Genomic DNA, 24868 nt, shown 5'->3' on the forward strand with positions numbered 1-24868 from the left:
TCTGGAATACCAAGGTAATTCAGTTTATTTATATATTTCAAGTGGCTGGAGTAGAAAACACAGAAGCAAGGAAATTGCTACATGACATAAGGGAATGAAACCAAACTCATGCAATAGGTCACTTTTGACTGCAGTGCTGCTAAAATTGTAAGCTCAGTCTGGACCCAGGACGTCTAGTTTACAGTATATTTCATTCCACTCCCTCATTTAGGTTCTTTAAAATTTTCTACATTATAATTAGAAAAACAGGGACTCCCCTAATGAACCAGAGAAAAGAATATGATCCCACAGGTCCAGTCTTATATCAGACTGGATCATTAAATCAGTAGTTTAATTCTATTGGGTTTCTAGAACTCTTTCTACTTCTATGAGTGGATTCTGCCTTGACTCGCGTCTCAGCTGTGGCACACACATTTTTTTAATAGTATTAAACACACACACCTACACACATTCGGTGGAGATGTCTTAAATACCAAGCTCTGACTGAATAATTTGTTCATGCTGCACAGGTGCTTGTCTTTGTAAGTCACTATCTTCGTGAAAGAAAGCACAGTCGGCCCTTATCTCTCTGCACCGTCATTGTGTGACATCATCCACTGTCAGGCTGTCTCTCACAACAACGGCTGTCTCTTTTCTCTAGTTACTGTGGATGCAGACTGTGCTGTCAGTACATCACGCTGATCCAGCTTCCGATTCATACCTAAGGAATGGTGCATGGCTACATGTAAGGTAAGGTAGCATGAGTGAACATCAGATGAGTGCAACAGAAAACCCAGCCAGGTGGTTATAAGAGAGAATGATTCACTGTCTGAGTTTGGCTTGGAAAGAAGAAGGGTGGGGGTGAAAAAAAGAAGACTCAATACATTTTTTTTAGACTCTGCAAACTTTTGTTACTCATTATTTTTCTAGATTTTATTTGCCAAGCGTTGTATGAGTGATCATGTACAGTATGATCCACTCATCAGAATACTTAGTTGGGTCCTTTTAACACTTTCTTTTATTTTTGCTCTGGCACAAGAAAACAGCCATTGCTATTAAGTACTTTTTCACTCAAATTACAATTGTAAATCCAGCTTGAATTTTGTGTGTAGTGGTTATCATGGATGCTCTCATGTATCCGCTGCCATATGATTAGCTTAGCACAGCCATTAAAGGATAGTTCATCTAGAAACATATGAAAGGGGAAAAAACATAGAATTAGATGAACTCAAGCATCCACACATGTGTAAGTGCAACTTTGGTAGATTTAGGAGTAGAGCATGGTCTCAACAGCTGTGTGAGATGATTCAAACATGGAAAACCGCATAAGTGGATGTTGTACATGTAACACACAAATGTATAAGGTTTATACACACAGCAACATCTGGATGTATCCTGACCTCCCATGCTGAGTATAGGCTCAAACAAGGACCTGCCCATCTCATGTGAATAAGCTGTGTGTGTTCTCATTTTTAATGTTAATCCCCTCTCAAACCCCAATACGCCAACTCTCGAAGTGATCATAAAGAGCACATTACTGTCCTTGTCTTCGAATGCAGAGGAATCATGCAGCTGAAGCATATAGTACCTACAAAGTGAGATGATGAGTCCTGAATCTTAGAATCAATAGCGTAAACAATCACTGTAACAATACAGTCTGAAATTGAGGAGAAGCTCATATTTGTCTCGTTTAATCATTTCTGATTTAAGGGAAACAAATCAGGACATTACAAGAGCATTAGTGAATTTATAGAATTACTGACCCACCACTGATGACCACAGACATGCTGTAGAACACACCCTGCCCTGCCCAAAGACTTGCTTAAGCCATCTTTGTGTGTGTGTGTAATATTTTTTGGTTAAACTAAGAAACTAAGAATGACAGTGATCCGCAGAACAAAGTCTTTCCGTAACTGTGGTGTCAACGAAGAACTTATTTGTTACCAATTAATTCAATAATTTGTGTACTGTTTACGTCTTCTATTACAGGGGTTGTTGAAATCTGACCATAGAATTGCAAAAACTACAAAATGGTGTCTTTAGAATTGTAGATTTAAATAAAGGCAAAGTCAGTTAAGAGTTAAGTTTAAACATGATTCTTATTTGGGATCATGGTTTTTCCATTAAGTGGGTTTATTTGTTCAGTTTTTATACATCCGTGGCAAATGACTCTCTTTCTCTGTGTGTGTGTGTGTGTGTGTGTGTGTGCATGCGTGCGTGTGTGTGTCTGGATGTTACACAACTGTAAACAGTATGTTATCATAAATGACTGTCTCAGATAAACAACGGAGGCTTTGAAAGTGGTAAAAAATGGGGAAGTTGCAACGGGAAATGATGGCACTTTAGTAAAAGTGAAGATGTACAGAGTCAAATCTTTAGACTTTTTGGCTTAAAGATCATACCTTCAACCAAGCTTTGACATTTATGCCTTTATTAAACAATTTGAATAAACCTAATGATTGAGGCAGCAGTCACACTGCTAACGTGACTAAACCTTAGTTAAATAATGAGCTGTGTGCCTCACAAAATTAGATTCCTCAGGTACCAGTCACCAGACTAACACATAGTGTCACAGCATCATAGTCTTGTTACTGGTTCACTGTGAAAGAAAGCACAGTCTTAAAGATGACTGAATATAACCCTGTTTAGACTCCAGTAAGATATGTAGGAATAGGTTTATAATTAACACTCACTGTTTATTACATACTGTATGTATTTAGGCAGCCAGTGGATTGATGCTTGTGAGTCAGCCGCACAACCTCCAAACCTAAACGGAGCTCCACGCTCCGTCATTACAGACCAAAGTCCTGACATCATGAGTCATTGATCTCTATTATAAACATCTGACATGTTTGATTTAAATGAAAGACAGAACACACTCAGGCCAGGTTTATGTTTATTGCTCCTCACACACACGAGTGGAAACGCACACATATTCAGGCCAGCTGATTCATATTACAATCATAGACAATCCTTCTCCTCATTTTTAGCAAAAGTCAGCCAATCACATTTTACATACAGTAATATTCTGTGTCTTACATCGATACGTTTAATGATTTTAGTTTGTACCTGCAGCTAATTGTTTTTTTTTACAAGAGGATAAATACTAAAAAAACATTTTTTAACTTCCATATTAGCCATGAGCTTGATTTTCATGTTTAATTGCATGTTGAATGCATAACTATGTAATTACATTTGGATTTGTAGGTTATATAGCTGACTGGATAAATACATATCTCATAAACAATGGTTATCATAGTGGGTAATGTGATATTACATACGATATAACAGTACTGATTCTTGTGGTGCTTATTCTAGTTGGAATACTTGTGTGAAGGTCTAAAGAATGATGTCAGCATTGTATGATCCACAATGAACATGCACACTCATACACACACACGTACACACACAGCAGTATAATTAGAAAAAGATGCAAGCAGCCCAGTGCTTTTCAGTGCTACCAGACTATTGGCCTGCTCCTCATGCAGCTCCCTTCCCCCAACATTCTCCGTGTTTTTGTTCCACATCTGTTTCTCAAACTCGGTACGAGGCCTTGGAGAGAACAATATCTGGGTCAGAGTAATCGCTCCCTTTTTGTGAGCCCTGGCATCTGTAGGACGGAGCACATCAACTCTAATAAAAAAACTAAAACTATAAATGATCATACTTTTCTTTAAAATTCAACAACCATTTTTGTCCTTCTCAGCCGTCTTCTTAGCTGTTAAAGGTTCTGCTCTCTGTAGGCAGATTCTCACCACAAATCTCACCTCAAATCAGTTAAAGATAATGATTTGAGTGGAAGTTTTGGTCCATGTGTGTCGACTTCCTGTCCACAGTGGTTTTTTAGCTCTGCCACCTTTACCCACGCCAGCCCTTTTTCTGTTGAAAGCTGAAACTTCTTGGTGAGTTGATACTGTGCGTTGGCTAAATGTGTCTGTGTGAGCCATGTGTATTTTGGAGAGAGTGACATTTGCAAACTGTAGCAACACCAGATATCAGGTGGGTTGATTCTGTGGACAGGATGACCTGCTCAGAACGCTCAATGTATAAGTTGATTTCTCTGGGGGTGATTACATAACCATGCACTGGTCCCTTCTACATGAAGTAGCTGCTGTCCAAACATAATTCCAGGAGTTATGCTTCCTGGCTTGCAGTGAAGTGAGTGCTGTCATGCAATCTGTGATTTTTTTCTAACCACAATCTGATTACTGATGTCCTTACCGGGTTTACTGGCCAACTTTTCATTAAATAATGCTAATTCAAGCTTATATAAATGTTATTATTACATCACTGTTTGAGTTACTTATTATTTGAGGAACAAATTCTTTGCATCTTTTTGGAAAAAACAATTCTATAGCTCAGTTGGTAAAGGCAGTTGCTTACGGACCACAGGGTGAGTGGTTCGATCCCCGGCCCTGGCTATATGTCGAAGTGCCCCTGGGCAAGACACTGAACCCCTAACAGCTCATTCCCCCTCCCCAGCGATGCAGTGCCGGTCCAAGCCCGGTAGAAATTGGGGATGGTTGCGTCAGGAAGGGCATCCGGCGTAAAAACTGTGCCAAATCAACATGCGGACAATGATCCGATGAATCCGCTGTGGCGACCCTGAACTCACGGGATAAGCCGAAAGGAGAGTAGTAGTAGATTATTATTTCGAATGTAATCATTGGAATATAACTATATGCTGCCACCTTGTGGACAAAAATGTTAACACAGTGTCAAATGAAGCAATGAAGTGCAAAGTCCAAAAAGTCTTAGAAATCAGAAATGAGAATGACTGAGCTTTTCTGGCTCCGGAATTTGGAAAAAAAGCATGTATACTTATTTAGTCTCGAAGTAAGCAAGATGTATGTTAAAGATGTCTGTGGTAAGATAAAGGAAGACATTTAAATAGATTGTCACATATTTAATATAGAGCAAAAAAGACAATCACTGACACATGTTTTAATCAGAAGTATCTCTATTATTTATTCTCTACTATTCCCCAGCTGAGCATTGTATTAGTGCAATTAAAATGGTGTGAGACTAAGACTACTACTTTTTAAAGGAAAACACAAAATAAAAAAATCAGTGTATTTGTACAGTATTAAAAACTATATGGTTTAAAAAAAACAGGCACAGGGACAACAACAATTTGCCATTACAATTACATGAGTGTGTCTACATGTCATGTACAGGGTGTTACAACACTTTAAACAAATTCCTCAGAGTCCTCTCTCTCCCTTTGTCTTTCTGGCACTGTCTCTCAGTTTTACTTCTTGGGATATTTTTCTTTGGCCACTGAGATAAAATCCTCAGCGCTGTCCAATGACACCAGCCGGTCCTGAGAGGAAGATGGAGGTGCACAAAAGGAATATGCATGGTAGCAAAAGAAGCAGAAATTACTTAAAGAGATAATAAAATAACAGGAAAGACAGAGAAACAACACGAAAGAGCAGATAAAAGGAGAGATGTATTATAACACACAACTTAAGAGCATTGTTGTGTTCACTGTATGTTATAATCACTAGTTGCACTTCCTGTTCCAGACTTTTATTTTGTAGTCCTCATTTCCCACTTACACTAGTCATTGCTGTAACTTCAGAACAATTGATCCTGATCAATTTCACCTGTGTCTCACTCACTCCCTATTTAAGCCTCCATGTTTTGTGTATTAGTTTGCCAGATTGTCTCGTCCTCTACAGTGACTCTCCTCCTTTTTTTTTTTCTTCTTCCCCCTTCAGTGTGTCACCTTAGGATATTGACTTTACTCTGCTGATTCTGCCCAAACCCCTGGTACAGTGAGTTTTAATCTGACTGCCTGAATCCCGGTAACCCTGAATATTTCTGTATACCTGGACTCTGAACTCTGCCTCTGGACCTCATTGGAAACCTCTGCTTCTAACTGCCTTCTGACATCCTGAGTGGTTATTTCTGGAAACTGTGATTAGAATTCTGTTAAACTCAGGGTTTTTTTTGGATTTAGATCTTGGATTATTGGATGGGTGTTCTAAATCACTGAATGTTTTGGAATTATTCTGTGTGTTTTGTTTAGTTTTTTTTTTGGAAACCCTGATTGAATTTGGATTAAGTGAGACTGAGCTTGTTCCCACTGACTCATCTCAGCTCTTCTCAACCTAGTATTGTTGGCTGCCCTGCTGTCTCTCTCCCTGTCACTATACCTTTTTTGACAAGTGGAGAACACCAACATGGAGGAAGGTCATCTTGCCCTGACGTCACCTGATTATTCCACCATTCTCTCTCCCTTCTACCTGAGACACATCTTCCAGGCCCAGCCCTGTTGTGCCTAGGAAGCAAGTAAGCCTCATATAATTATTGAACAACTAATTGGTAAATCCATTGGAAACTCACCTTTAGCTCCTGCAGATCTGGGCTACTGCGCCATCTAGTGAGCTGGAGGAATCCCTCTAGGCTCTCTCACCCCATTCATCCTATTGTCTGTCAACTTTATTCCCATTAAACGTTTTAATACACTGAGTGATTTGTGACATTTTTGGGGCCTCACTGACTAAACCTCCGACTGTATAGCACGAAAATTGTAATGATGCAGAGCTGCCCAATAATGTGCTTTTACTGGGCTAGAGGGGTTAAAATTACATTTGAATCATTCAGACGAGACAAAACGACAGTGATGGTAGTGAGCTGTTGCTATACTGCGTGTTTTGTGTACCATGACATAGACGTATCTGTTCTGGTGTCCTGTTCCAGGGGGGAACAGAGAGGTGTGGTCCAGCAGCTGTTTCAACAGTTCAGTAGCTCTGTTAAGATGCTCTCGGTCTAGATTGTACCTACTCTGTCGGTTCACACACAGCAAGGTGTCCACCTCACACTGGTAACCTGCGGAGGGGTGGGGTGGGAGGCGAGGAAGATTAAGAGGTGGAAAGAAGTAGAGGAGCCGAGAACACTGAAAGAGGAGTAGGGCAACTTACCGAGCTGCAACAAGATTTTCCTCCAGCGAGCTCTAATTTCTCGTCTTGTGTGGCGCAGAGTGTGTATGTCATAATTCAGCTTCTCCCACTCCTACAGGTAAACACACAAACATTTTGTTTAACTTAAGGCAGCTGACAAGGTTTGTTTGAAGGGTGAAGAGCAAATAGTCCAGAACCATGCTACTCAACAAGAGTCTACAGCCATTGTAGTTGAATTTTGTTGAATTTTAATGCCAGCGTGCTACAAAAACACCATATAATGCTAACATGTTGGTTTACAGGTGATAGTATTCGCACTTTGAAGGCATGTTTAACCAAAGTACTGGGCTGTGGGTCAGTGTGTCCTAACTTTCATGACAGTTCATCCATTGTCTGACCTTTCACTAAAACCCTAAAGTGGCCAAAGGCCTTCCCCCATTCTGATTGGACTTCTCGTCCATTCAGCCAGCTGACTAATGTCTCACATAACACACATTGTATGTAACACATTTTTTTTTTTGTGCTAAAGAAAACTAATCTTACTATATGAGAAGCAACGCATTGACGCAGTCATGTCCTATTTTAAGCGCTTAATTGCCTTTTAATGAAGCAGGCCCATTCACTTTTTGTCCTCTTTATTAAACAGTCTAACTTGATTGTAATGGTTCAGTGAACTTTCTCTTTGAATGTCCAGCCAGGCTGCTGGCCTACACCTCCATTAAGGAATTTAACACAATGTGCCCACTGTGTGCTGCAGCCTGCCATTTTCAATGTGAAGACTGTCACATGTTCAGAGACTGAAAACATTCACCGAGCTGCAATCTTGACATAGAGGGGGGGAAAGTATCTGAGTGATAGTCCTGATGTTTTGCCTCTGCAGGAAAAAAAATGAACTCCTGAATGATACAAATGTGATAAATGGGCACGTACTGGAGGGATCATCCTTGATGCACAAAAGACACAATTATCCACTCACCCCCCCACCCCCCTCCCTCACACATCTTCACTGTTATGGACCTATAACAATGCCAGCACTGAACAGCTGTTTTTAGGCAGGTGCATTATTTTTAACTCTTACCAGCTTCAAAATCAAGTTAAAGATCATGTAATCTATTATTTTATGAAGTCATTGGGAATCTAGGTCAAAATTCGTTTACAGATGTTGGTCAACATAGAAGTGTGTCAGAAGCTTCTTTGTGAGCTACCTGTGTGCGTGTTTCCCCTTTTTATTAGATACTCTGGATATGTGAGGGAACACATACTGAAAAGAATCCCAGTACGATCATCTGGTACTGCTACAAGTGCACGTGTGTTGGATGTTGGAATGAAACAATACGGGAAAACCCATCATCAAATGTTGCAGTATGCACAAAATACTGTAAAATGAATTTATGAATTCACTGTAAACTAGTAAAATGGGATCAGCTTCTGTTTAAGATCAAAGCTCCAAACAGTGTTGTAGTCCTCTGCACAAAATTATCACATATGAGTCCTATTAAATATGACATAAATAATATACTAAAGAATAGATAAGTATAGACTTCTTGATGAAAGCAGTTTTGAGTTATTAATTTTGATAGCTTAATTACAGTTAATGTCACACTTAAACAGTGGGACTCTTTAGAGAGTGACACTGACAACACACAGTTCTACTTTGTAAAGTTTTATTTTCGGGTTTTTTAAAATAAAATTGTTTAAATATTTTTTTTGCCAATTTGATAAGATTTGAAACAGGCCTTTGAACATTTGTGTTGCTGCTTGTGTCTGTGTATCTCTGTATTTATTACCTCTATCATAGCTTGTTTGCAGTAATAAATCACTCTCTCACCTCTGTAGCTTTGTCAGCCTGGTCTCTCATGCTGATGAAAGCCTGTAACTGTCGGTCTGATCCTCTATAGGGTCTGTTTGATGTGACCCATGCATCTATAGTGCCCGTCTGGCTTTGTTGGTTGTTCCATGGGTCCCTTCTCGAAGGCTGTGGCCCAAAAAGGCTCTCTTCTTCTGAGTCGCTCTCACTGGACTCACTGGAGAACAGCTCGGGTAGTCTGGAAGCTGTGGTGGTGCGCATACTGGTCAGAAAAAACAAGAGTTTCAATTTAGTAAATTAAAATAAACCATTAAATGCAGAAGTTTAGGGTTTTCATCAGGTCTGCGTCACCGTAAAATAGAAGTCTTCTCTTCTCGGTTGTGTTTGCGATAGTAGCGACAGCAGCAGATAGTGAAATTGGCACCCATTAGCCTTTTCCAGAAGTTTGAAACAAATAACTAACTTTCCTGATAAACTGTTACTAAAGTCCTGTCACAAGTTTTCTTCCAGAATCTTTAGAAGACTTAAATGTTTCCAAATCCAACAAATACAGGCAACATCCATCCCCCTTTCTCTGTGCCTATCCTGACCTGAATGAGAACCACTCGTTAATTAAATTATCCACGTGAGTCCAAACAGGGGATAACACACACACACAAACAGGACAGTTCGGGAAAGAATGGCACATTTATTCAGCAATTCCTGATGAGGCAGAATGCACTAGGAGAGACATAGCCTTCCAGCTCTATCACTGCCAAACACAAGCTCACAGCACAACCTGTAGTTACTGTAGATCAGGGTTTGTACTGTCATATATTACCTGCTTTGTAATTATTGATGTTAAAAGGCAGTGTCCATGCTTCCAGGAAAAGAGGTGCAATGAGTATCTGGGTAAGATAAAGGCAAAGAAACAAAGCCGTATGGGCAATTATATAATTTTAAAAACTTTAGAAATGTTTGGTTGTTGTGTGTGTATGAAGTTTGCATGTTCTCTTTGTACTTGTGCTGGTTTTCTGCAGGTACCCTGGTTTCCTCCTACAGTCCAATCAGATGCACGTTAGGTTACTTGATAACTAAGCACCTAGGTGTGAATGGTTGTCTGTGGGTTGGATGGACGATAAATGGTTAATACATAACTGATTTAGAGACCAAAGATCAACCTGTGTCAGTAAAGTTGCTGCTATATCTGGAATTGACAACTGTATTTTTGCTGCAGGAGAAGGTACAGCAGAAGATATAACTAGCTGAAAATGGTATTTAATTCTCAGTAAAGGTTAAAGTGAGTGTTAGCAAATGAAGATGGCACCTTGGATACTTGGTTTGTTCTGGCTGATAAACACTGGGCTGGAGACTCCTCACAGGTACGTCTTTTTCTTGATTATGTATACCAAGTAGTTTAATTTCATTTTCTTTAGAATAGTTTGTCAGCCTTGACGTGAAACAACAAAAGCAACAATACCACATACTGCATTTCATTTCAAATTGTGTCAATTTGCAATTGCTTCAAACGTGTCGTCCTGTAGTAAGTCTAGTTTAAATGTGTACTTCTTCACAGTAAATGTGGATTTTAGGCTTGCTTTTCAAAGAATAGCATAAAATGTGTTTGTAATCTCATTAATTTTCACAATTACAGTTTTGTGGATGGTTTGGAATCAACATGGACTCACGATTACACCAAATATCACCCCATGGAAGAGGTAAGAGACTCTTTTTAAAGGAAAAACTATACATACCATTATAAAAATCCAATAATCTTTATGTTCATTATATTACAATACAGATATACAGGTGGATGAAAGATGTAGAGCAAAAGAACCCCAATCTGGTCTCCTCTGTCGTCTATGGACTCACTTATGAGAAAAGAAATATCACACTGTTGAAGGTAACACTTCTGCTTTTACAGTCCTGCTTTCAAGGTAGAAAGAAGATGCGTATTCTCGTCAGTGATATTCAGGGGCCATGTCCCAAAGCTGTAGAAAAGTCTAAAAAATACATTCTTTATTTTATTTCTTTTCAAGCAAACATGATAGATACAATTCAGCTGCGTTCTGCACGATTTTGAAGCTACTTGTAACACATATCCATGTCCATTAGCCAAATGCTACGACTGAATGTGTGCTAAAATTCTTTAGTGAGTCAAAAACCATTAAAAAAAGTCAAAAACCATATTTATAAACTCCACCCCACTGTCTCTGCAGACCCTGCAGAGGATAAATGGGTATTACACTGGTTTTATACTAACATTCACTAACCCCTGTCTCAATATTTATTGTCAGCATCGTAACAGGATTTACTATAATGACTTTTTAAAATAGTTTTTGCAAGAAATTACAACCACTTGTTGCTTGTTGGTGGAATTTGTTTCCACTCTCTTCAGGTGGCATTTACCTATGTATGGAGGCTGCAGCTCCCTTTGACCAATGTTCAGTCATTTGCAGCAGTTACAAAAAGTCATAAACATAGTTTGATAGTGTAGATGTTTTACAATGTTAGACTTTTAATATTTAAATCCTACATTTAGCCAAAATGGGTCATGTTGTGTGTCCCTAGTTGGGACTACAGAAACAGGAGGGCAGAGAGAAGAAGGTCATATGGATGGACTGTGGTATCCATGCTCGGGAGTGGATCGCACCAGCCTTCTGTCAGTGGTTTATCAAAGAGGTTTGTGCGTTCTAGCATCATTTTGATGATAAACACAGAGTATGTGACACCTGAAATGTGAATGTTTGACATTTCTCCTTTCGCCAAGATTGTGCACTCATACAAAAACAACAAGAAGCTGGAGCAGATGCTACAGAACCTTGACATCTATGTTACTCCTGTAATTAACGTGGATGGATACATATTCAGCTGGGCCAATGACAGCGTGAGTCCTTCTCAGGTTTTATGATGAATACACTGACTGCCTGTGGCTATAAATGACATAGACTGTACATGATAAATAAGTGCTTTTGCAAATGATTCATTGATTGTGCACAGGTTCCTAAACTTGCCCAGCATCACTCGCATGTCTGACCTCGGTTCCTTGTGGGTTGTTTCCATGTAGACTCGTCTGTGGAGAAAGTCTCGTTCTCCTCCACCTCCAGGCAGTAGCTGTTACGGTGTTGACCTCAATAGAAACTTTAATGCCAACTGGGGAAGTGAGTTCATACTTTCACTATATCAATTTACCATAAGTTAAACTAGAGAAGGTTCAGTGAATATTTGAGTGTTAGCACAAAACTTTTCCTTACGAAGTCATTTATTATACTGAAGGCAAGAGATTTTAAACAATAATCTTAGATTGTTTTTGAACTTCAATGAATGTGGTGATGCTTTTTATTGTTTCAGCGGTTGGTGTGTCATTTGACAGCTGTGCAAACAACTACTGCGGGAAAACACCAGGGTCAGAGCCAGAAGCCAAAGCTGTGATGGGGTTTGTTGGTAACTTTCATTGTGTCTTTGAAATTAAAAACCGTCTGATATTAATAATACGAAAGGCACATTTCTGAACTGACCAAATCTCATGAGAGGTTAATGTGATGCCATTTTGTCTATATGTAGGACAGATGGTTAACAAGACTCTGTGCTATCTTACTATCCACTCTGCCGGGCAACTTATTCTCCTGCCGTATGGCCACCCTGAGATTTCTGCACCAAACTATAATGAACTGGTGAGTGTGTGCTCCTGTGTGCTACGTCACAGTTGCAGATCTTCAGAACTGCTTTAATACCAGATCAACAGCGGAAGGTTTGTTTATGCACATGTAATCTGTGCAGGTTTCTGTCGGTGAGGCAGCTGCCAAGGAAATGAAGAAGGTACATGGAATGAACTACACAGTGGGAACATCTCCACAAATCCTTTGTAAGTCTCACACATGCACACTGACCTGGCCTTCGGGTTTGTGTCATTGCTTGTCGTGAACTGCTGTAATTAGAACATAATCACGTGTGCCCACAGTGAAAAACTTAAATGAAAAAAAATAAAGAGTAGGGCATTGCACAGTAAGTCTGTAATCTGAGAGATATAGTGTATCTTCAGCTTCAGATACTCTGGGTTTATGTCAAATACTTCCCGTCTTTTATGTCCCATGGTCCCTCTGTCATCATCAGATCCAAACTCAGGTTCAAGTCGTGACTGGGCTCGTCTCATTGGCATCCCATTCTCTTATACGTTTGAGCTAAGAGACAAAGGTAACTTGGACTTTAAGAAGATGCTATATATACAGACATCAGGTTTGATGTACTGCCCTTTACTGTGTAACATTTTAACCTTACTAAGCGGTTTTCCAGGTGAGTTCAGCCACTTGTTACCAGAGGAGCAGATCCAACCAACCTGTGAGGAGGCGTATGCAGGAGCTGTCTCCATCATCACATATGTCCATGACAAAACCTTCAACAGCGGTGGACTCCCTAATGCTGCTATCACCAATGTGACAGTTTGGAGCACCATTGTGGCTGTATCTCTCTCCACAGTGGTTGCTACATAACACCTGGTCATGTCAAAGTCATTTTTCAAGAGCCAAAAATGCATAATTGAGACTTAATAAACGTTTGTAATAGAGACATTTAATCCAAATTCATAATTAGCGTAAGTAAACATTTTCAGTCTAACATGATGGTGATGGTACATAATATGCACAGCAGGTGGCAGCATTGCTTCATAAAAACACATCCGGACTGGGTTGTCCCCTGATTTCAGCTACACCACCTCATATGACTTGTTATTACACCCTAAAAATAGTGTGTAATAGTATAAATGTAAGTTATAGAGGTTAATTTTTCATTGACTAAATCATTATTTTCATCAAAAAGATCTACAGTACATCCTTCCCTTTGTGCCTGAAGAGTTTAATGGACTGCTTTGAAATTGAATCTTTTTAAATTAGGTTTTATTTAAACGTTATCATACTGTTTAATTTCCAACATGTCTTATTCATTTTATTATTGATATTGCTTTAGATTCTAATCTATATTCCTGATGCATTAACCCCCCCCACGCACACACCAATGGCAGTGAACTGCTCTGCAAAGTGCTGGTGAAACATCCAGGAGCTGTTTTAGTTTCTTACCTTTGTGGACAAGAGGAGTGAAGCACCACAGAGTGATTATTACACCACCTGCTAAAATGTCAGTACTTACATTACAGTATATGGTCATATATGTTGGAAGACATGTACAGCTCACACACATAACCTTTGGAGAGCTGCTTATCTATTATTTATATGTGGAAGAATTGAAGTCCTTTGCTAATTTTGCTAATTATTTAGTTCACGTGCTTACAAGCGGGTTGGTGTTTGTGCAGGGGAGTTGATTTCTGTTGAGCTGTTTGACGACTGAACTTTCTCCCTTTGTGTCCCCTTTGTCCCTCTCCTGCTCAATGAGATTTATATTTCCGGTGTGTATTCTCCTGCCACCTCAATGACTGCTAGACCACCAGCTACTCCTACACATGCACAGACACACACACTTGGCCACTGACAGTGTGACATTGACATAGTGCTGTTGAATACCTAATGGGAGGTTGAATGATGGACAACTCACCTTGATGGCTGTTCCCTAAAGGTGTTTGTTTGCGTGTATGTGTGCACAGTGGAAATAGAATTATATTCCAGCTCACACGAAACCTCGACAGAACATAAAGATGGGTCAAACAGCAGGGGACCGGGAGAATAATAAGGAACGCTGACACACATACACAGCCCTTCAGGGAACAAGCTATTCACACTACAGTCATGAATGATACTCACACATGACGCGGTGAGGCAGAGCTGAGCTTCCTGACACACACGCATGAACATATGAACTGGGCAGGGATTCAGAGACACAGATTGAAGGTGATTATAATTCACAGTGACGTCTGGCTGGTTTAGTTATCACCAGCTCATCCATCTATTTGTGTCTGTGCATTTGAGGTTGGGTGTCCTCATCAAGGTAGCAGGGGAAAAAAGACACTGTGAACAAATAAATCAGAAAGATAGGGAGAGAGAGAGACAAAGAGGAACAAAATGTCAGACCTACCTATCAGAAAAGAGGTGATAAACGTATGGAGGGAACAAAGAGACAGCATTACTGGGCGGCAATAGCCCCGTGTGGGATTCACAAATGAAACAAATGGAAAAAGATTTAGACTCGGGCCTTCCAACACTGAGGAGAAAGTAACGAGCAATTTTTAGGTTCAAAATGCAATTTAACCACTTTTATAAAAATCCATGTCTTTTTTTCTTTTTTGTGATGATGCCTGTTTTGAGAACTTTAAGAGCTTTTAATTGTCTTTTAGACTTTTTGATTTTTAATACTTCTTTTTTGTCAAGTGGTGCTTGTTTTGGTCATGTTGCAATCATGTAGCAACCCCCTATATCTCATCGTAGCATGCTGGTTGGTACAGTGCTAGTTTTTGTAACAATGACCAATGAAGCAAAGACCTTTTTAAAACCTATTTTTTGTCTCTTTTGTCCAGGCAGAAGTCCATTACATCACACTGGTATAGAAATGTTGTTGGAACCCTCAAGCAGTAGTTCCACTATTCACACATCAATAACGAACCAGTCAACAAAGGACACGTGTGACAGTGACAGTGATCTGCTTTAGATTTGGATTTTTGAGGAAAATTTAGAAAAAAAGAGTGACAGTGGACAGTTGTACTGTCATGTCCACCCAGTAAGGTTTCACTGGCTCTTTGGTTCCTTTAAACACATGAGTTCACATGTGTCCCATTCAGATGATGAATAGAAGTCTCTATGAGGGGGCTCCTCTGCTATGGACCTATGGCATATCTATGCCATATACTTTTATTGCTAATCAATTTTTTACTCACTGATGATCAATGAGAATTATGCCATGCTTTTTAACTGTCACTGGTAATCAATGAGGGCGGCACCATCATCTACATCTCGGGATCATTACATTTGGTGATCAATAACAAAACTGGCTCAGGATGACACATAATCATCATAGCAGCAGTGCATGATGATAGATGTGGGGGTATGAGCCGTGTGTGGTGTTAGAGGACGGAAATGTGTGAAGCTGATTGTTAGGAAGACAAAGGGAGGGAACCCATTAAAAACAAAAGGTTCATGGAAATAATGTAACACTAGAGACACAGAAAGTTTGGGAATTATGGCAAATCATCACTAGGTCAAGGTTGTCAACAGATAATAAAGTAGACAGCACAGCTCCCCACCCTTCTTTCCTTCCTTCCTTTCTTTCTTACTGACTGTCTGAGCACTCGGTGCTCGAAGATGGTTGTTATTTAATGCTGTGCACCAATGCGACATTATACCTGCCTAAAGTCAAATTTTAGCAAACAGTGCACCAAGCTGGAAACACAGCATACAGTACAATCACTTTTAAAGTTGATATGACAAATATAGCAAACAATTATTGACTCTTCTTTTAGTTCTGTTGTTGTCTACAGAATCCTGAAAGCAAGCTTGTGATGACAGCAGAAGATGGTTCTTGCTTCAGACTGGATCTTTTTTTAATGAGATTTTAATCTAAAGTCATATTGTTTAATTTCCGACATGTCTTACCAATATTATTATTGATATTGCTTTACATTCTAGAGTACAGAACACACCAATGACCGTAAACTACCCTGCAAAGTGTTGGTATCATACCCTGGAGCAGTTCTGGGATCAGTGTCTTATCTTTGTGGACAGGAGGAGACTGCTGACAACACAACTGATTTGATATGTGATTTACACCCAAAAAGATAAATATAAACTAGTGATCTAAGAAAATATGTCTTCTGCTTACATGCTGAAGTTGAAGGAGTCTTTGAGTGATAAGATATAATTTGATACTGTTTAACCTTATTATCTGAATCACTCATATGTATTTAGCATCATACACTTAAAGCACGAACCAAACCATTTCTATTTGACATCCTTGGTTGATTGAAAAACAAAACATATATGATAACACTTAAAAAACACATTAACATCAATCTTTTGCATTGAGTGCTCCACTCTGATTAAATAATAGATGTGCTTTTACTACTTTTTTATTGTTGCCTGTTTAATTGGGACTGCTTTGGATCTGTAAACAAAGTTTTAGATCCTTTTAAAGACCTTTCTTTCTATTTTCCCATTGCTAGCACATTAGGATGCATCCGTGTCAGTTTCTCACCACTGCAATTTTGCTGTCACTGAAAGCCTGCGGTAAATTCATCTGTGTTCAATTACCTAATGTTTCAGGTTCCATTTGCAATTACTGGAGATTTTATTTTAAAAGCAGAGTGACTAACCAATTCAGCTCGACCATGTTACTGTTATTCTTGTCCCAGTTCTCACCAATGACCGTGAGAGCGCTACAGTGATTTATTTTATTTATTTAACCAAGATGAACTTTCCAGCTAAGGCCAACTTCCTCTCCAGTGTTTTAAAACTGTACAATGATGTGCTGAAAATCTCTCTAAAAAATAACCTCTATATCTCATCATTAGCTTTGTATTTCAGTCTCTCTTTTAACCCTACAAGATGTTTTATTGTATGAAACATTTCCCCTTTCTCAGACAGCCAACTAGCATCTTCAAGCTGTCATTTTAACCTTCATGACTGGCAGCTCTTTTTCATCTATGAACAACTGCGTCTTCTTGAACCTTGAAAACAAGAGATTTATTCCCTCTCCTTCCTGCTTGGTGCACTCACACAAACTGTTGACCCAGGAGCCTCCACATGAGATTACTATGAAAATAACACACATCCTTTTTTTCCTGTTCACGCACCAAGAGATAGAGCAACAGAGAGACAGAAGAAAGTAAAATACAGAGGAAGTGGGCAGATAGAGAGTGAATGAATTCCATTGCAATGGAACAGAAAGAGGCAGACAAACTAACAGAAACCACACAGCAATCATCACAGTCACAAACCATCACCAAGAGGTGGCCGGGCCATCTGTGTCTCTGTCCGCCTGGAAAATGACTTGCCATCAAAACAGGAAATAGCCAATATTGCGCTAATGTACTGGGAGAACACAGAGAATACCCTGATGAACATCTTTATTCTGACACAGTTTTGCATTGTGTGCAGTTCTTTATGCTTAGAAGTGCGTGTTAGATGCATGTGTAGAATCAGTGGACTGCTGTTGCAAAGACTGTCTCAAGCTATGCGTCACATTTCAATGAATATGTTTTAATATGTGGAAAATTGAAAGGAATAAAGTCGGATTCTTTATTTTATTAGCTATACTCTGTGAAAATCGTGTTTCTGTGACTGTGAGAGAGAAGGTAATATGTTCATAAAGGACTGAATCTGTGACTTTATAGATCCACATGTGGTATCACTGGACTGGATAATGAATGTGTCTCTCTGTATATGTCTTTATGTCATTGTGTGGACAAATGTTGTTTCCACACTACTGTGGTGAGCTGATTGTAATGACTTCAAAGGGAAATAGCTGCTCAGATAGCTGCTCAGATCTTTCACCACTGTGGGAGGATGGAGATGAATGACAAGATGTGCGCAAATACACTTTACAATCCTCCACAGCCCCTTCCAGAGAATTCTTCTTCAACACTTTCAGTGGGACAGCGTTGCCAAGTCCAGTCTTTCACTTTGTGTCTTTTGAAGCAACAAAACAGATCCCACTGTATGCTGATTGCAGTTTCCGTCATCCCGATGTCCCTGTTATACTTTCCTCTACCTGTAGGAGGCACTGTTAAATAGCAGAGAGACATTCTACCATCAAGTGAGGCACCATAGCTGGACCCAGTGTGTGGAGCTCTACCCTACTTTTCTCTTTTACATATAAAGGACAGAAGCATAGGAGAAGCTATAAGGTAAATACCCTGCATGCTTGCTGGCACGCACTACATATACACAGAACAGACCCAATTAAGATCTTTTTCAGTTTATTTTAATACTCATATAATATAACATGCTCATAATACAAACCCACTACACAATAAGTAGCATCAAACAACATATCAACACACCTGAACACCTGAAACTAACTGCACACCAAACTCTGGAGGTGCCCCAACCACCTCGTGATAAGTTGCTACAGTATCTGTTAGTAAATTGATTAAGTGAATTAAGTAAAGTAAATTATTACTTTAAAACACTTCTCAACATCCATTATGTCATTGATGAACAAACACGATTTGGGAGCTCACAGAGACTTCTTACCTCCGTTACTGCTGAACATACCTCGTCTGCGGCACCCAGTCTGTGGCCTTTCCCGAGCAGAGTGCCACAGGCGCTTGGGAAAATTGGGAGGCAAAGCGGTAAAACGATCCGCCTGATGTTTTTTTTTTACCTACTTACACCACTCCTTCTTCCATGGAGAGTTGCCAGGTCATAACTTCATTGCTTGGCAGTCCAATGTACCAGTGGATCAGACCTGTTGTTCTGCACTTTCCCATTCAGCCACCTGGTAATGGGCCTTTTGTTTCTGCAGATGTGAAGTGAAGCGACATGTCAGCCAGGGAGGGACCCGACTTTGACCAGGATGGCGCTGGTCAACACTAGATTGTGACTAAAACCTTTTTTGAACTTGTTCCTCTGAATTGTAATGTCTTCAGCTGTCCAGCGCCTTTCGAGTTGCAGTGGCAGCGTAGCCACAATATTCCACAATGACTTTCGCTGCTGGTTCTTACAGACAGCAGTGTACTCCAGTTTTGAGTTTCAACTATTTCAGTACCGTGTGCTGTAATTTATTGCCCTCCTCATCTCCCCCCACCCATTGGGTACCTCAAAAGTCCATCCTTGGTCCTGTCCTCTTTTCTCTGTATTTGCTTGCTCATGGATACATCTTTAATAAAGACAGGATATTTTTCCACTGTTTTGCGGATAGCACACAGATTTATTTCTGTCTAAGGCAGAATTTTGTCATGGATGTCTTGAATGTTCTTAGCCCAAATGATAGAAAACTTTTGGCCTTTGGTGTAATAGCTGCTAGTTTACGCCTTCACATTACAGCTGCATTGTCTTTGCCAACCTTTAAGTCCTGAATTAGAACCTATTTTTTTCCCAGTACCTATCTCTGTGTTTTTGTTTCCTTGAGTTTTATGGTTTTATTTATTCTGTGTAAAACTTGTGCAGTCAATATATAGTCAACTTCCATTGTTTTTAAATGTGCTTTTAAATACATTTGACTTGACTTGATTTTTGCATTTCCTCTTTAGTTGTATGGGAACTTAATTGTAAGGACAAAAGGATTGCTCTGGCAAAAGTGCAGAAATATTAACTATTAGATATTAGATATGCCTGCACCTATCTATGAGATGCCACCAGCTTTCACACAGCATCACTATTTGATGTCCTGTGTTGCATATTGTAACTTGTTTTCATACTTTCTCACTCACCCTTTTGAGACTGTGTGTGTGTATGTGTTTGGTACCTACAGCTGAGCATACAATTGTGAAATCAAGCTTTGTTTCTTTTTCAGTGACAAACAGCATCCTCTCACTTTTTTAGGAGTTTAAAATGTATTTGTTCTGTCCTTCCCCTAATGCAGTAAGTATACAGTCATAAATAGGCAACGAGACACCCAGTTTTAATATAACACCTGAATACATCTCAACAGTAGAAGATGAATAATGCTGTGGAGCATAAGACATGGATGTGTACACACAGGGGCCAGTTGGCCCCTGCCTGAATGTTCTCTATGTAGACAAAGCTGTTATCCTATACATGCAGCAAAGAGCAGTTTTATTATTTCTCATGCTGTTCATTTGAAGTCGTAAAGCTGCTGAGAAGTTGCAGTAAATCTTGCCTCTTCGCTGTACATTATGATTGGCATTTCTTTTATACCTTCACAGTTGAATGTTTTTATTAGCATAACAATAAAGTGTTAGTGTTGGAACAGAAGTGTCTTCAAACTTTCCCAAAGAATAGAAAGCTCACATTGCTCATTGCTGACACACACACACACACACACACACACACACACACACACACACACACACACACACACACACACACACACACACACACACACACACACACACACACACACACACTCACACTTGTTTAATAAGCCACAGTGTCATGTTGTGTCAATTTGAATAGTTGTCATTTTACGGATTTCATTGAGAACAAAAACGGCCACAGTTGATTAGCTGACGATCAACTTTCTCTAAGAAAAACATGCCATTTTTTACTACAATAATATAGCTGGCTAGTTAGCATATCACTAACAGCACACTTTTATTTTTCTTTTGTCCTTTTAGCTTATCCTGTGAGTTCAGGGTCACCACAGCGGGTCATTGTCCACATGTTGATTTGGCACAGTTTTTATGCCGGATGCTCTTCCTGACACAACCCTCCCCTATTTCTACCGGGCTTGGACCAGCACTGCACAGCTCAGGAGGGGAATGGGCTGTTAGGGGTTCAGTGTCTTGCCCAGAGACACTTTGAGCTCCAAACAATGACCCTGTGGTCCGTGGACAACTATACATATCCAAATTGTTTGGAAAGTAATGTAAAATTTTCGAAAGTGTTTGATATATAAACATATAAAGTTTGCTTCCAGCATTTACAGCAGTTTTAATTATAAGTAGTTTACCAACCAAGAACAACATTACACTTTACAAGCAGGCAGGAGGAGGATTCTACAGGTTTACCAGAAAGGCAAGTATTACATAATCATACATCTTATAATTAAAGAAAAAAATTACAATTTTGAGTGCCATTCCATTATATTTATACAATACTGAACATCACCATTTGTACTATGCTACATCATCACTTGTTGGAAAACATCATTACACAAAACATTTATCATTTCAAAAATCCTGGGAAGAATTTTAAAAGTATTGACAATTCATTGGGCCTGGGGTCAATATAAAGTAATAGTGTTTTACAGCTTTTGGGAAGAAGTCTGCAAAAGTTTGGAAGTGCTTAATAAACTACATACTGTAAGGTATTTACTTTTCTGTATGAGTACTACATTTAAAAATAAAGTATGCTAAGTAACGTGGTTTGAATATAAAGGCATTGCATCATCAGTTTTCAAGAGCCTATTAAAACTGGCAGATGTTAAAGACAGCTTGTGGCAAGCATATTTCAATGAAAGTGAGTTTAATTTCTTATTGTTATCTATGGCATTGAGAGGAAAGGGTTGATATAGGTGAATGAACAACAGATGCAGCATTAGGAGTTACTGCAAAACCAAATTACAGTATATCAAAAAGTCTGGTTTTTCTTTTCTTAGGGTTAGGGTTAGGTTTAGGTGCAGTCTGCCCTGCCCAGGTCAGTGTGTCACATTTTGTTTCCTGTCAATACCTCTCACATGATCAATGGAAACATAGTGTTGTATTTACTATCATTTCAACAATGAGCTGCTTATTTTGCACACCTATTATATCATAATTGGACAATGCAACTGGAAGGGGACACAAGCCAGTGTCTTCTTGTGGCAGTCCCAAGTCTGGATAAATGCAGAGAGTTTCTGATGTAAAACACATGCCAAATTGAACATGCAAATCATGACTTTCACACAGAATCTGACTTCCATACCTGATCGGTCGAGGCCAACTTTGACAACGACCGCCACCGGTGCTGTTGACCTACAGGGCGCTGGTGGAAATTGGACTGCTGTTTGTCAAAGAAGGAAAGGAGGAAGGTGTGTTTTTAGTCAGAGAGAGAAGAGGAAAGCCAAGAGTGTAGGATGGACAGTTGGGACTTTGAATGTTGGGACTATGACAGGGAAGGCTAGAGAGTTGGTTGACATGATGCAGAGAAGGAAGGTGGATATAGTGTGTGTCCAGGAGACCAGGTTGAAAGGTAGCAAGGCTAGAAGCTTAGGAGCAGGGTTCAAGTTGTTCTACCATGGGTCAGGAGTAGGAGTTATCCTGAAAGAAGAGTTTGTGAGGAACGTTCTAGAGGTGAAAAGAGTATCAGACAGGTTGATGGTTTGGTCTTCAGGACAGTAACACAGAAGAACAAATGGTGGTAGACTTTGCAAAGAGGATGGAAATGGCTTTAGTGAACACTTTTTCCAGAAGAGGAAGGAACATATAAGAGCAGAGGTAGAAGCACACAGTTGGACTACATCTTATGCCGGCTTTGCATTGTGTCTTCATAGATTTAGAGAAAGTGTATGACATGGTGCCGAGAGAGGAGCTGTGGTATTGTATGAGGATGTCTGGAGTCGCAGAGAAGTATGTTAGAGTGGTGCAGGACATGTATGAGAGCTGTAAGACCGTGGTGAGGTTTGCTGTAGGTGAGACCAGAGATGTTGTTTGGCTTAGAAACAGTGGCTCTGAAGAAAAGACAAGAGACAAAGCTGGAGGTAGCAGAGCTTAAGATGTTGAGGTTCTCTGTGAAGTGACGAGGATGGACAGGAGCAGGAATGAGGACATCAGAGACACAGCTCATGTTAGATTTTTGGAGATAAAGTCAGAGAGGCCAGATTGAGGTGGTCCGGACATGTTTAGAGGAGAAACTGTGAATGTATCGGTAGAAGGATGCTGAGGTTGGAGCTGCCAGGCAGGAGGTCTAGAGGAAGACCAAAGAGGAGATTTATGGATGTAGAGAGAGAGGACATGAAGTTAGTTGGTGTGAGAGATGAGGATGCAGAGGACAGAGTTAGATGGAGGCACATGATTTGCTGTGGAGACCCCTGAAAGTGAACAGCCAAAGGAAAAGAAGAAGATTATAACATAATTGGACAATAATTCTCAACACCTGTCTGCAGAACACTCCGTTCAGTACAGTTACCTCTATTTCAGAGCAGCCACATAGCATTTTTCCACATAATGACAAATTAATTAGATAAACTGTGATAAAATTGATTTTCATATTAGAGGCAGCAGTGTCCTAAATCTCTCTTTATTACTGAAGTTGTGAAGCAAAAATATAACCTCCCAGTAAAAATATAATTCTTCTCATAATTTTACTAAATATTACACATGTGAAAAGTATTTAGATTAATAGATCTACTGCAGATACAAAAGGTTGAAGCTCTGTATATGGAAAACACACACTTCACTTAATTAGATTTCAGCAGCACCTTGGAACTTGAGTGCATATACTCTATGTCATTGCTTTTTATTTAACTTATTGCATTACTGACTTGATAACTGAGTGGCTTTTAAACCAAAATTTGCTGACACCAATATGCTGTGGTACCTACATGTAAAAGGTTTGATTACCACACAGATCTTCTTCTCTTTCTGGCAAAAATGGAGTCAGAGTAAAACGTGTACATTTTGCTAAGTTGATTGCTAAAGGAAAGTACTGTCCAGTCTTACGTACACACTCTGCACTATTGAATGCATAGCAACTTACAGCTTCAGCACCATCACAAAGTTTGTGGACAACATCACCATCAGCCAGATCACCAAGAATAAATTGTCAGTCACAAGCGCCACCCAACTTATTTCTTGCAAAATAAAAACAAAGAAATGAAAGCAAAGAGGTGCAAGGGGGAAAGTCAGGAAGTCACAGTTAGTATAGTTTAGTGAAGAATGATATGTTGCTAAGGAGCATGAAGGGGAGGAACGTAAACAGTAGGAGTGTTAGATGCATTTGATGAGAATTAACACTGTTTGGAGGATAGTGAATTAGGATGAGGGGAAGGAAAAGTGATACTGATGTGGGGTAACCTTCAAACTTAAATTAGATTGTTATTAAATATAATTTTTCAATCCGAACCCACATGTCTTTACATTATCAACAGTAGCCCGATTTCTCTAGGCCAACAGAAACGGTAGAAATCATTAACCCGGGCTTTTGGGCGTCTCAAGAGGCTTTTCACCACCACTCCCACCTTGTCTCTTCCTAACACCAAGAGGCAGTTCATTGTAAAGGTTTATGCTTCATACATCTGGGTGGGAGCAGTGCTTTCCCAATGTGCAGAGGAGGATGGCAAGGTGCACCCTGTGCTTTCTTTTTACAGCGTCTAACTGAGGCTGAAAGGAATTATGATGTGGTTAACCGAGAGCTCCTAGCTATCAAGTTGGCGCTAGAGGAGCAGAGACACTGCTTGGAGGGAGCTGAACAGCCTTTTGTGCTCCAGACGGATCACAGGAACTTGCAGTATGTTCTCCTCAATGGGCACCACTTTCGTTGGTCACTGTTTTTCTCCAGGTTTGACTTAGTCCTTTTTTACCGCCTCGGAAGCCAAAATACAATGCCAGACGCAGTGTCTCATCACTTCGAGGAAGAGGAGAACAAGTTACCCACACCCTGCTCTCAGGAAGAAATGATCTTACCACTGTGCTTCTGTAGGTCAAAGTTGGGGACAG

At 39.8% G+C, this 24868-nt stretch overlaps 2 protein-coding genes across 3 annotated transcripts; one reads left to right on the forward strand and one right to left on the reverse strand.

Moving 5' to 3' along the window:
- Positions 1 to 640: 640 nt before the first annotated feature.
- LOC137132408 (carboxypeptidase O-like) lies at positions 641 to 18642 on the forward strand. Of its 2 annotated transcripts, XM_067514767.1 has the most exons (12): positions 641 to 729; positions 9963 to 10055; positions 10328 to 10391; positions 10475 to 10576; positions 11245 to 11355; positions 11444 to 11560; positions 11741 to 11834; positions 12025 to 12117; positions 12238 to 12347; positions 12454 to 12538; positions 12787 to 12867; positions 12967 to 18642. In XM_067514767.1, exons 2-12 carry the CDS (start codon positions 9988 to 9990, stop codon positions 13161 to 13163), a joined length of 1122 nt encoding a protein of 373 aa, XP_067370868.1. In that variant the 5' UTR covers positions 641 to 729; positions 9963 to 9987; the 3' UTR covers positions 13164 to 18642. The 2 variants fall into 2 exon arrangements, with proteins under 2 accessions (XP_067370868.1, XP_067370867.1); XM_067514766.1 differs by lacking the exon at positions 641 to 729 and having other exon boundaries at positions 9257 to 10055; positions 12967 to 18634.
- On the reverse strand, positions 4553 to 9253 carry LOC137132409 (melanoregulin-like). Its single transcript, XM_067514768.1, has 5 exons — positions 9046 to 9253; positions 8716 to 8956; positions 6909 to 6999; positions 6650 to 6816; positions 4553 to 5302 (listed from the first exon to the last, which is right to left on the reverse strand). Exons 1-5 carry the CDS (start codon positions 9120 to 9122, stop codon positions 5231 to 5233), a joined length of 648 nt encoding a protein of 215 aa, XP_067370869.1. The 5' UTR covers positions 9123 to 9253; the 3' UTR covers positions 4553 to 5230.
- Positions 18643 to 24868: the final 6226 nt, after the last annotated feature.

This window comes from Channa argus, chromosome 9, assembly GCF_033026475.1.
Source record: "Channa argus isolate prfri chromosome 9, Channa argus male v1.0, whole genome shotgun sequence".
Classification (NCBI taxonomy): Eukaryota; Metazoa; Chordata; class Actinopteri; order Anabantiformes; family Channidae; genus Channa; species Channa argus.